General features: G+C 50.0%; 1 protein-coding gene across 4 annotated transcripts; it reads right to left on the reverse strand.

The window, feature by feature from the left end:
• Positions 1–2,535: 2,535 nt before the first annotated feature.
• Positions 2,536–7,711, reverse strand: LOC136504735 (uncharacterized). 4 transcript variants are annotated; one of them, XM_066499718.1, is made up of 5 exons: positions 7,578–7,711; positions 7,214–7,464; positions 4,919–4,962; positions 4,043–4,123; positions 2,536–3,949 (listed from the first exon to the last, which is right to left on the reverse strand). In XM_066499718.1, exon 5 carries the CDS (start codon positions 3,825–3,827, stop codon positions 2,715–2,717), a length of 1,113 nt encoding a protein of 370 aa, XP_066355815.1. In that variant the 5' UTR covers positions 3,828–3,949; positions 4,043–4,123; positions 4,919–4,962; positions 7,214–7,464; positions 7,578–7,711; the 3' UTR covers positions 2,536–2,714. The 4 variants fall into 4 exon arrangements, with proteins under 4 accessions (XP_066355815.1, XP_066355813.1, XP_066355816.1 ...); XM_066499716.1 differs by having other exon boundaries at positions 4,043–4,962; positions 6,008–7,464; XM_066499719.1 differs by having other exon boundaries at positions 4,043–4,095; positions 4,919–7,464.
• Between the last annotated feature and the right edge of the window lie 5,545 nt (positions 7,712–13,256).

Genomic DNA, 13,256 nt, shown 5'->3' on the forward strand with positions numbered 1-13,256 from the left:
CGCTAAGCTCATCCTCAATAGAAAAGTCTCCGCTAGCGTCGTCCAAACCTTCTTCTGCATCACCAATTACATAATCATCATCCTCTTTATCACTATCATGATTGCCCTCACCATCGGCAACCGCATTCTCCTCCTCATCTCCACCGCCCTCAAACCAACCTCCATCACGCTCGAGCGATCCAAACACTTCACCACCACCGTAGCCTAGTTGTGTGACAAGTATTTCTTCTTCAGACAAAGGACCATAACCTATGTGAGCAGGGGAAGATGGACATGCTTTGAAGTTATCATTTTCTAAGCCGGACTCCTTACTACTAAATCCAAAGATCGCACTTCTGAGGCCAATACAACTGTCTTATAATTATTTCATTCAGACTCGCTTGTAATTTTGAGCAACCGCTTGATCCGAGGACTCTTCGATGACCCAACATCTATGACACCTTCAAACTGAACATGCACGTCTCCTTCATTCCAGCCTAACTTAACCTTCACTCGCTCCACTAACTGGGTCAAAGATGGTGTTTCAGAAAAAATCAACAACTCCTCACACATGTCTAGAAATTCCAAACTATCATCTCTTGTCCTAACAATACGGCCTCCATGATGCAACCTCATTAATTTATCCATCTACAGCCATCACACAACAAGTAGTGTCACATATCAATATATCATGCGAGTTTCAATCCAATAAGTAGAAACTAAAATATATCATTTCATCTTTTTCAACCCCAACAACATAATCATTTCTAGTCATAAAATTTGAAATCTAATGACCAACAAATAACTAAAATACATACTAACCCTAATAAACAAAGAACCCTAATGACCAAAATAACTAGAAACCAAACTAACCTAACATGTTCAGCACATAAAACAGTTAAACAATAATGCACTCAATCAACCTAAGCCATATATTTTGCAAATGCAAATACACATATACCAAAACACCATACACCCATGATTTCACATGATTAGAGACAATGCAAGCACATCTACGCGGATAGATTGGAGGAGGGGAGGGACCATTACCTCGAGGAAGCTTCGGGAGACGAGATCCGGGCACCTAGGGTCGCATTTGGGGGTTAGGGTTTCGTGGGGGCCGTGGGGGGAGACGAACAGAGAGCCGCCGCTTTCAGAATGGAGGGATGAAGAAGAAGGGGGCCGCGGCGCGGCTTCAAGAGTCCAGACCTCGGCATTGAGTCGGGCCGTGCCGAGTCTGGTGGCTCAGTGTTAAGTGACCCCGCGCCGAGCTATTGGGCCACGAAGCGTTGTTGGGCCGCCTGGGCCGCGCGCCGGATGGTGCCAATATCTCGGCGTGTAGTCCCACCGTGCCGAGGTTGGGCCTGTGGCGTTGGCTGACACAACGCCGACGTGTCAGACCCCATGCGCCACCATGTCGTCGTCGACCGGGGTCGTCCGGGACGTGGCAAGACCTCGGCGTCGTGTCAGTCGACGCCGACCCTCATACCTTGGCGTCATGTTCTAAGACGCTTAAAAAATGGTCTATTTTCAGCAAACGTTTTGGCATAGATCTTTTTATAAAAAATGTTTTCAAAAGGGACTAAAATGCAAAAATTTCACAAGATTCAAGCCCCTCCTGTTCTGTAATCAACGCGCCTTCCGGCGATCGCAGCCCAACGATCTGGTTTACCTTGGCTCGTTCCTTTGATTTTGCCTGAAAGAGCTTAGTATTTCGATCACCCTCTTTTAGCCAAGTAATCCGCGACCGCTGCATCTCCATAGTTTCCTCTCTAGCTAGAAACTCAGAGATTCTGGCCATGATCCGGCGTTCTTCTTGGGACGGACCAGCAAACAGGGATCGTCGTCTCACCTCCTCAAGTTCCCGGTGGAGACGCTTCAGATCCCTCCTGACTGATCCAAAGACAGTGTGCTCCCATTCCTTGAAAGAAACCTGCATCCACCCCAGCGCCGACTGTCCATTTGCCGCTCTGATCTCGTCAATCCACGAAACTGCTCCCGAGCGTCCAGAGTTTCATTGAAATCCCCCGCGCATATCCACGGGGCATCGCTCTGGACACTTAAGAACTCCAAAAGCTCCCAACTACGGTACCTGCGGTCTCTCCGTGCCTCACCATAGATGCCGGTGAAGCACCACAAGTCGGCACCAGAGGTTGGATCAATTACCATTACATCTATATGGAGCTTGTCATACGTCTGCAATTTCACGCAGACCTCATTTGTACAGAGGAGAGCCAGCCCTCCCCCGCGACCGAAACTACCAACACCAACACCATTTGGAAAGCCGAAATCCCTTCGCAGACTCTCCACATTATTGCTGAACAAACGCGTCTCTGACAGAAACACCACCAGCAGGCGGTGCATCTGAATGAGGCTCCGGGCTTCTTGAACTGCCTCGGGCCGCCCCAAGCCCCGGCAGTTCAGGCTTAACATTTTTAGGGAATCGATGGTGCAATTGCATCAAGAGTGACGAAGGGGCGTTTACATAACAAGGGCGGTGCTCCATCCACAAAGTCCGATATATCCATATCCGGGAATCGATGGTCCAATTGCATGTATAGATATCAAAAACCGGTATGTTTTTCATGAATTGGTCATAATATTGACCATTGAAATATGTTCCTCCCCTAGGTACTGTGATGAAAGTCGTCAGCTTTCAACTAGGAGTATGATAGTTTGAGTGGACACATTATGTTTGGTTTTCTGTCCTCTTCATCGACATCAATGGCAGGCGACTAGAGTACCCAATGGAGCAGCTTGTTGACAAGGTTGTACCGTAGAGACCTGTGCTTCACCATGCGGAGCTCCTCCCCCTCCCCGTCGCCATGGCCGCCAGTCACCACCTCGAGTCCACTGAAGACTGCGAACCTGCTGACGCATGGCGAGCCGCCTGCAGGGCCGCCGCGGACGATCTTGAAGAACCTGGCGAGGCAGAACCTGGAGCAGCCAAGGTGCACGAGAAAGGTCGACCTGCCCTGCCACTCCGGCGGCGTCGGGGACTCCTCCCTCCACAGGACGCGCGGCGCCGCGGGCGGTGCTGCTGTCAGGTCTGACGCGCACACGACGCCGTCCTCCACCTTGTCGGCCAAGAGGCCGAACCAGAGCTTGTGCTCCGGGACGTACGTGCCGGGGCCCCAGAACGGCAGCACCCAGTCGCCGGCCTTGGCCCACTCGCCGGTCCCGACGTCGAAGGAGTGGGTGCCCAGACCGTCCTTGGACACCCAGACACTGGCGCCGCCGCCGCCGCCCGCCACCGCGTAGGAGGTGATGTGAGCGCGGACTCGCTGGCTGTCAGGGTCGTAGGTGCGCGCGTACGGAGGCGGCGGCATCGGGCGCCAATCCCAGTCGGCGGCGTCAGGATCGAAGAGGAGGCCGTGGAAGCAGGCGGCGTCCCGGCTGAAGGCGCGGTTGAAGTGCGTGTCGATGACGTAGAGGTCGTCGTCGCCGACGGGGAGGGCGGCAGGCCTGACCTTGGGCGCGGGGGTGAGCTCGGGCAGGGCGCGGACGGTGCCCCGCGCCGGGTCGTACATCACGCAGCGGCCCGTGTGGTCAGTGGCCACCACCTTGTGCCGCTTCCTCCAACCGCCGCCGCCTCCGCTGCTGCCGTGGAGGAGCATGAACTCCATGGCGCCTTTGCTGGTGCTGGTGCCGGTGCCGATGGTGGGGGTGGGCGCGCTGAATCTGATGGCGGGAGGCGGGAGGCGCGCGTCTTCTGGCGGCGGCGGCGGGACGGGGGGCCTCTCGCCCTTGGGGAAGAAGAGGCGGGCTGCGTCGATGCGGCGCAGAGGGAAGTCCCGTTGCTGGGTGTTGTTCATCACCAGGTACACGAACCGCCGCCGGAAACTCATCACGGACGCCCCGCCGCCCCGGCCCGCTTTGAGCGGATCGGATTGAATTGGTTCCTCTTCCTCTCCCTCTCCTCCTGCCGAGTGCCTACTCTATCTAGCTCATCCGACTTGCCCCACCAGATCTGCAAAAAGCCGGTGCTGAAACCATGGGCTACATTGCAAAAATACAACAGCATAACAAGATCTGCAAAAATACAACAGTCTGCAATGCTCACATTTGGTCTCTACTCCATGATCTGCACAGAGGCACTGGGAGCCTTGCTCTGTTCTGGTTTAGTTGGAGTAGATGGTTACACCTTGTGCAACATGTATACCAAGGGAAAATAAAGAAAATAAATATGCTAGGAATGAGACATTCGATAAAGAGGTAACCAAGGAAAAACAACATTTGTTTCGCTGACAAGAGGCCCTGAAGAATGCAAACATATGCATATGAATGCCTTACTCTGAACATAACTGAAACAAACCAACCCCGCTGGAAGCAAAATGAATACATTTTGGGCTTGGGTGGGACAACAAATTTTGTATAGCAACTTAGTAACCACTAAGATGAGTGGATCTATTTGTCTAAGAACTTAGTAAGCACTTAGAATGTCTGATTGGTGAACCGTACTGTGACGATGAGCATGAGTTCTGAAAAAGGAAACAGTCATAGGTTTAGACCAGCTTGTCATATTGGCTATAGTATGGTTGCATCTAGCTTTACAGGGCTGAAAAAAAAGAAAGGTCACTGATAAGAAGTTGGCAAATGTTAGATCCTCACTGACTTTATTCGTTTGAATGGACACAGTGTTATCGATATTTCCAAGGACTTTTCCAGGAATTTACTGGCATCTTTGGATGTACACGACTTCAACCTGATCTGGAATATGGCAAGGTAAAAAAAATTGAACAATGTGTACCGAACATAAGGTGAATTGCTTCAAAAATCTTCTCATCAACAGAAACATTCACAGCCAACAAAAACTCTGCAATCATTCGTTTGCCTTGCAGATTTGATAAAATCCTATTGAATTTTATGCAACTGAGAAAGTACTTTATGGATACAAAGTCTGAAATATAACACCAATGAGCATTACAAAACCTCATACCTATGTCAAGACCCCCTCTTTCACAACATCGTTTGTCGCATGATCTGCAAAAGCAATCAGAGCATGAATATATAAGGTGATATTATTGGCATTAAATACTAGATGGTAGCATACATACACCCATTACAGTGTGATATAAGAGTAAAACGTGATAACTGACTTGTACGAACTAAACAATATAAGAACATGTCTGCTTCCAGTCATTCAGTAGTTCAGAAACAGCAAGGGGCACTACATTTCAGCACAAGACCAAAATCAACTACGTGTTTGACAAAACAAGCAAGTAAGAAGAAAATTGAAAACTGCAATACATGATGGTGTAGTTTCGTCAAATAATGCAGGACTAAACAATCACACAAACAGGAACAAGTATGTACTAGAAAACATGCTTATCAGCCACCAAGAACAGTTATCTAAAAACACTATATATATAGTGGTGTTATCCTAAAGTAAGAGAAGAATTTTGCATTGTCAATTTAAGATATATGTGAATCCCAAATCAAGATCGAATTTTTATCACTAACTGTGAAATCAGAGGCATAAAGGACAAAATGTTTCTCAGTTCAGGAGCAAACTTTTGATCCAAACAGTTCAGTGGATGCTAAAAGTAGGAGTCTAGTCCCTTGCCTACAAGGCTACAACCGACCATAAACAGATATGATACTGTATTGGGATCAAATGGCTGTCTCCTTGGCACCACTTTTAATTTCAACTGTAAACAGCTGACCACAACTCAGTATTTCAACTGTAAATCAGCCAAACAAGCCAAGCGAACAGGGCGTCAGTCACTCTGTTGACGGAGGTCCTGACTCCTGTGCACCGAAGCAGAGTTCTTCTCACCGTAGCCTCAAGAAATCATGTGGATGGCTGTACACATACTGTGCAATAAAACTAGGTCTTAACATAATTTAGCACCTAGATTGAGAGGAAGTCAGCAATAGAACAGATTGGGGAAACCGAACAGAATGGCAGCAGCTTAAAATCTTTGTTGCAGCGAGATCTGAAACGAGAATTTATTGGGAAAACAAGCAATAATAGCAGAGAACAAGACTTCGATGGTGATTCAGGAAACAAGATTTAGGAATATACCAGGTACTAGGGAGGAATCGAAAAGGCAATGTGGCTGCCGTGAAGAACTGTGAAGATGCATAGGCTAAAAAGGAAACCTAAGGAAGAGACGTTGGCCTTCTACTCTTCTTCAACCTCCGCATACCAGCATCCTTCGCACGGAGGGTCGGCGGCCATGCCTGAGCGCTCAAGGTAGTGGTGGTGGGGGAGGGGGGCGGGGGTCTACGCCGCCGGCCAACTCGGGCGGCCGCACAACCCGGCTGTAATGGTGGGTCCGCCCCTGCGTGCACGGACGACGAAGCGACCCTTGCTGCAGAGATCCACGATAGCAGCGGCGACGGCAGTGAGACTGAGATGGAGGAAAGGGGAACGGAGCAAAAGGCATTGGAAATTTGAAGACGCCGTGGTGACAGACTGACAGCCGAAGCAGAGGAGGGAACAGTGACTACAGCACTGGAATTCGACGTAGAGTTGTTGCAGTAGGTAGCAACGCTTGTATAAACTCTTATGTATGCTGACTTTTTGGGGGAAGAAAGAACTCTCCCGCCAAATCTTAATGTATGACATGATAGCAAACTGTGTTGAGCTAGTACAAGAACTGCCGGTTTTTTGTTGCATTTGTTTATAATATATATATGTATTGGCAAGCTCTAAACCTAAATATTTCTGTTGCCAAGTTCTCTAGTCTGCGAACTGTCAGTAACAGTCAACAAATAACCAAGGTGATACTTCAATGTCTCCCATGTATTATACTTTTAAAAAATTGAAACCTAAAAACAGGGTAAACTCCAGAGCCAATGTATCAAGCACCCTAAAATTACTGCATTTCATTTCTCAGGGAAAAAGGCAGTGCATTCTCAGACAATAGATGAATTCTGATGAACTGAACACTTGGATAAATGGAAGACATCATACATTGCAATAATGATTCTTTCACACAAGCAACTGCAGTGACTATGGGGAAATCAGTTGTCACCAAGTATGTATAGCATTCCAGTGCCGAAAAAAACTGTCTGGAGGGGTAAATAAAGGAAACATCAAATATAGATTGCATGTGCTTGTTTTAATTTCACAGCACATGGAGTTCCATTTAGTTTAGCGACACCATCGTGTAAGGAACTAATGTGCCTTGAAAAGCAGTGTATAATGAGCATGTAACTTGTGTTTACAAGATTTGCATGATGTGGATCACCATTAGTGTGTGGAAGAAGTTTTTATGAGGCATACGTGACATTTCGCTTGGTCGTAAACGATCGTAAATTTCCAGCCGGAACAGTGTTTTCCTCTCACACCAAACCAGGCAGCAGTAAATAATCCACGATCGTTTACGGCCTCCGAACAAGCTGATGGGTCTCAGTTTTCTTCTCTCCTTCAGAATTTCCGGCCGGGGTATCGCAGCACCAGATGCATTCATTCCTCTTGCGATCCTGACGTTGGTCCCATCTTCCAAATACTTATATCCAACCTAACATGGTTTCCTGCGGTAAACATTGTTTTGAGTGTTGACAGATTATTTTTATAAACATAGAAGTGAATAAAAGCAATGTCTCTGTAGGTAGTAACACATGGCCACCAATTATCATATACATACCCAGTGACAGGATCAACTACTTGGACACTTGAAACATGAAGTGGAGCTTCAATCGAGAAAAATACCGCCCGTGTGGCCTTCTCCTTGCTAAATGTGTTTCTTAACCTGAAATGATGATAACCCAATTATTCATGGAGTTCCTGAGAGATGACCATGCATAGGACAATGAACAAGATGTTTCCCCTTTGCTGGTTGCAGTTTGCACTTAGCAGCACCCCAGAATAGACAAGCAAATATGCAACACATTTTTAATAAGTATATATAATGATATCAGAAAGAAGAGAAAAATACAGTTCTGCAGTTCTTGTTTGACATTCACCACAGTCGATTCCACAAAACAAATCAATTGGCTACCTAGCTATAAGCTAATTTAGTTGATGAGCATCTATTGACTATTGATTAGGAGGATCATCGTGGACGACTCGGCGGCTCTACAGCCGCCGTCGCCAGGGTCCTCGTCGCGACTGCTTCCCGGCCGCCGCCGCCGCCGCTCTCTGGCTAGCGGTGGCGGCGGCCCGCTGCGGCGCTCAAAAAGGCTCCACCGCAGCAACTTCCCTCTCCTCCTTCCTCTCCTCCCCTCCTCTTCCAGAGCTCTGTCTTCTCCACGACTTGGATGGCCGGCAGCGAGCTTCAAGTCCGGCGACACGCCGGATCCGTGTCCTCCGGGCCTGGATCCGGCGACCCCCGCCCCGGATCCGGCGCTGACAGGGCTGGCGGATGCGGATGCGGTAGGGTGCGGCGGCGGAGCATCGGGCTCCATCTCTCCTCCCCGCCCCGCTGGTGGCGTCGAGGGCCTCCTGGTCAGCGACTACAGCGTGTGGCCGCGGGGCAAGGCCGCCCCCATGGCTGGCGCTACCTCCTGCTCCACCGGATCCGCCGAGTGCACCTGCGCCTTCGCCTGCCGCCCGATTTGGCGTCCCCGGGCCGGATCCGGCCCGGCCAGGACCGGCGGACGCGAACGCGGGACCGGCGCGGTGAGCGGACGTCCGTGGCGAAGCCCAGGGTGCCGCGGAGCGCGCGGACGGGCCACAGGCGGGGAGAAGCATCGCACGCGGCATTCTGCGGCCTACGCGAGCGGTCGCGGCGGCCAGCGGGCGAGTCGCTCGCGGTGCGGCCCTGGGTGCTTGCGACGCTCACGCGTGGGGCCGTGCTGCACAGCAGCCTGGACGCAAGCGCCCTCCGGTCGACCTGCAGCTCCTCCATGGCGGTGTCGATGGAGCTCTACGCCGCCCAGTGGCCGCGGCTCGCCTGCACCGAGCGGATGCAGCCACGCAGGGCCACCACACAGCTGTGCATTCGCTCGTGCTCGGCGGTGGCGGTTGGACAGCCTGGCCTGCACCTGGCGCGCGCGGCCCTGGCCGGGGGCGTGGCCTGGCGGCAGCCAGCGGCCACAGCCCACAGCGTCCTTCCGCGGGCTTGCGGCCAGCGCACGGCGTCTACTTCGGGACATCGAGTGCGCCCGGAAGCGGACCTCGCCCTCGCCCCTGCCCGCGTGCAAACTTTCTTCGGCTTCCCATATGTGCCGCTCTCGGCCGGTTCGGGTCGATAGGGCCTGATCTGCCTCGTCGGGTAAGTCGAAGCTCCGCACAAGGGCCAAGGCCTAGGGGCGTGTCGTCGTGCCTGCGCTCGCCAAATTAGTTTTGAGCTGGCGGCGGCGGCGAACTACAGCTCAATCCTGGGAGTGAGGAGCTTAGGCGAAAGCCATGCACGACCTGGTTGTGCGATCAACGACGACGCCCTCGAGCGCCGCTTACCTCCTTGGAGGAGTCGATGTAGCTTTGTCCCTCTCTCCCCAGTGAAAACCTAGCTCTAGTTATCAAGAGCCGATGGTGGTGGCGTCAACGACGTCGCATCCTTCTTGAGGCACCAGGGGGGGCTAGCTCAGACCTATCTGTCCTGGCGTCGATGTAGCTACGAGGAGTGGTGCAGGGCACAATGGTCACGGCGTAACCGGCGAGTATGCTATTCAGCGGTGCACGCGAATCGAGGATCGGTTGGTGTCCTTCTGCTTGGGTCTAGACTTATCCTTAGTCCTCGTGTTGGTTCTTCTTGTTGTTTCTGTTAAGTGTTGTTGTTGTTGCTGTTATAATCTCTCCCTCCCCATTGTACTTCTTTGGACTCATTGCATCTGGATTGGCGCCACGCCCTTCCACTTCCCGGCTTGCTCGGCATCTGCGGAATGGAAATTCAGGTGGGGATAGTTCATCCCTCGGTGAGCTTTAAAAAAAAACTATTGATTATGAGCTTATTATGCAAACACGCACCATCTAACATGGCAGGCTGGCGTCAAATTGTAAATCTGAAGGCCAACATCCATCAATGGATACAGGATGCACACGATTATTCAGATCTCATTCACTATTAATATGCCTTGTCTTCCTAATTTGCTATCTTAGGGAGAAGGTCTATACCTGTCATTCAGTATATACTAGTCAAACTCGTATGATCAGCCTGAAAGCAGGGCAACTGGGATAAAGCCTGGGCATCATCGAATCACTTACAATACAGGACTAAAACCAGGAGTGCAGCTGCAACAGTAGTGTGGACTCCGAAAAATTAACACCATTTGCAACGGTAGTGCAGCTGCAATAGTTTGGGAATTTGAACTAGGCAACTAGCACCTAGATCAAGATGTCAGTAGAAGGTAGGTTTGATTCTCGATTAAACCGATACAGCCAGTGTGCAGAAACAAAGCTGCCAATTATGCAGCTGGTACCAGTCCTATGTAGCCACAAACAGTAACCTGCTACACTGAACACTCAGGCTAAATAACTGTCAACTGGGGAATAAGATACAAGGGCAGCAATGAAATTACCAAGTAGTTGCCCTCGACGATGACGCGATTCTGGGACTAAATGACACGCTTTAGGAGCCCCCGTCTCCCCCCTTGTCCTTGCCTCTGATGATCATCACCTGGCAGTAATAAACACACAAAAGGAGGGAAATGGGAGGTCCTGCAACGAGAAGAGAGTAGGACTAGCAGGAGTGCTGGAGCAACTGAAGTGGGGGATGGAGCGGAGCACGAGAGAGATTACATTGTCGCCGCGGAGGATCTTCCAGTGCTCGATGAGCTTCTCCGCCGCCTTCCATCCCATCCTCCTAGCAGCGCTGCGGTGGCCGGCGAGGGAGGCGGCGGCCGGGGGAGGAGCCAGTGGCGGCAGTGGGCGCTAGGACTGACTGCTGAGAGCGTAACTAGGCCAGGTTGGTGAAGGAGGTGGAATGCATCAGTTGGACTTTTTTTTTTGTGACTCATGGTGATGGGGAAGGCCTGGTATGGTCGCTCTGGGCTTGAGCCCAGCTTGATTCCAGGCACGCATTTGGAATTGTATTTCATGAGCTCAAAACCTTGTTTCCACAAATTTGACACAGGAGAAACCCCCTGTTTGGATGTAAGAGATCTTTTTAATAAACTGTTAATGTATGACGTGACAGTGACAGTGTTGAGCTAGTACAAGAACTGCTGTTTGTTGCATTTGTTTATATATCAATATATTTATGTATTGTCAAGCTCTATGTCGTAAATATTTCTGTTCCCAATTTCTCTACTATGTGAATTGTCAGTAACAACCAACAAATAGCCAAGGTGATACATCAATGTCTCATGTATTAGTTTCCAAGTAATATACTTACAAAAAAAAAGGTGAATCCCCAGAACCAAGCACCCTAAAATCACTGCATTTCATTTCTCAGGGAAAAAAAGGGACTGCATTTTGAGACTATAGATGCATGGTACAATATATAGGCCTGTGACCTTGTGTGTTTTCTGTTGTCTCTTTTTGATTGCATCTAGTAACAGTAAACTGCAAACACTTTTGGAAACGTTTTTACATCGGTACAAAAACCAACAATAGCAGGTTCAGTTCACCCTATTTTCATGAATTGGATATCTTACGGCACAGATATAAATCCATGGGAAAATTCAAGAATGCATTTCTGAAGAACAGGATCTTTTTTTATATATAGAAAATAGGAAACTGATAAAAGACAACAGATGTTATATGTGTAGTGTAGGCGTGTAGCAGCCATCATCATCCACTCTCCAATACTATAGTTCTATACAATACAACATATCATTGCTACATCATCGACTGAATTTGTTGTTTTCGTTCCAATCAGGCACCATTTGTGTTACATTAGTATTTAGGAGTTTTATAATGATACTTATTAAAGCATCATCTAAAATTTCAACTGATGGACCCGCTCCCCGTCGTCATCCTCCAGCCACTAGAGCTCAGCCCTTCCAGATCTACCCCATCCCCAGCCGCCCTCCCCATCAGCATCCAGATTCGCCCCCATAGTCGCCCGATCTACCTATTGTTGGGTTTCTCTCCAATGCTCACCCTGGGGTCGGCGAGATCGAGGTCTCCGCCGCGCCACCACCCGATCCCGCCTCGCGCGGGGCAAGCGGCCATGCCGGCGCCCGCGCTGCCAGCCCCAACCCTAGCCTGCCGGCGACCTTCCAGGTGCCAGTAGCCACCTCGCCAGTGACGGTTGGAGGGATGGTGGACGAGACGTTGGTCGTCGTCGAGGACATCCTGAATGATGAGGACGAGGACGAGGACGAGGATGCAGCACGCTCGGGCAGGCCCTCGCCGTCCTCTCTCTCCGCGCATGCCCTCCCCTTCTTCCCCACCCGTCGATTAGCTGTCAGGAGTTAGTTCCGGCATTGGGAGGAAGACCCCGGTGCGGGTAGCTTCGATGACGAACTCGCTTCTTCTACCACGTGCCCGTCGTACCTGGACGCTGCTCGCAAGGCTCTCCAGGCCATGCCTCCACCGCCGCCAGGGGCTCCAGACGCGGTGCAGAGCGCAATGGAGGGACCCCATCTGGTGCCTGCAAGGGGGAAGTGGCATCATCGGCGCAGGACCGATGCGCCCAACGATTGTGGGACTCAGCCATTGAATGCCGCCCGAGCACCCGCATAGCGTCGCCTTGGTTCACAGCCAGCGGCGAGAGTTTCGATGCACCAGCGACTCGGCCCGCGGCGTAGGGCGCCCGTGCCTGTCATGTTTCGGCAACCCCATCGAGGGCGCAACGTCGACACCGATGGATTCCAGATTGTCGAATTATGGACTAATTAGGTTTAAAAGATTCGTCTCATAAATTAGTCACAAACTGTACAATTAATTATTTTTTAGTTTATATTTAATACTCTATATATGTGTCCAATTATTCAATAAGATAAGGAGTAAACTTTAGATAGAGGAACTAAACAAAGCCTTCCATTTTTCAGTCTGCTGTCTACTCTACTCTATGTCTTGTACCGTACCTCAAGGAACAGTGCCGCTTTGTATGTGTTTGCCAAGGAGTAGACTCTTCTCCATCCTGAGTTCCTCACGTAGTACGTACTGAGCGCAGCTAGCGATATGCCATCTCTTCGATCACATACCTCATTTTTTCAGTATGAAAATCTATGCCTTGCCAAGATGTCCAGCCTTGTTTATCGGTCTCCATTTTTCGTCTTGTGTTTAGGAATCTCTGGCCATGCATGCATGTCAAAAATAACAAAAAAATGCTATATTTTAGGCATCTTAATTTTCATGCAACAGTGTAAAACATACCACTTGCGCAATTAAAATAGGGGTGAAAAATGAGCCAACTTCATCTCTTTTTTTGAGCTCTCATCGCAATTGACATAATCTTATTTGTCATATATTTTTTCTAAATCGTTAAGACCTA

Source organism: Miscanthus floridulus, chromosome 14, assembly GCF_019320115.1.
Source record: "Miscanthus floridulus cultivar M001 chromosome 14, ASM1932011v1, whole genome shotgun sequence".
In the NCBI taxonomy this organism is placed as follows: Eukaryota; Viridiplantae; Streptophyta; class Magnoliopsida; order Poales; family Poaceae; genus Miscanthus; species Miscanthus floridulus.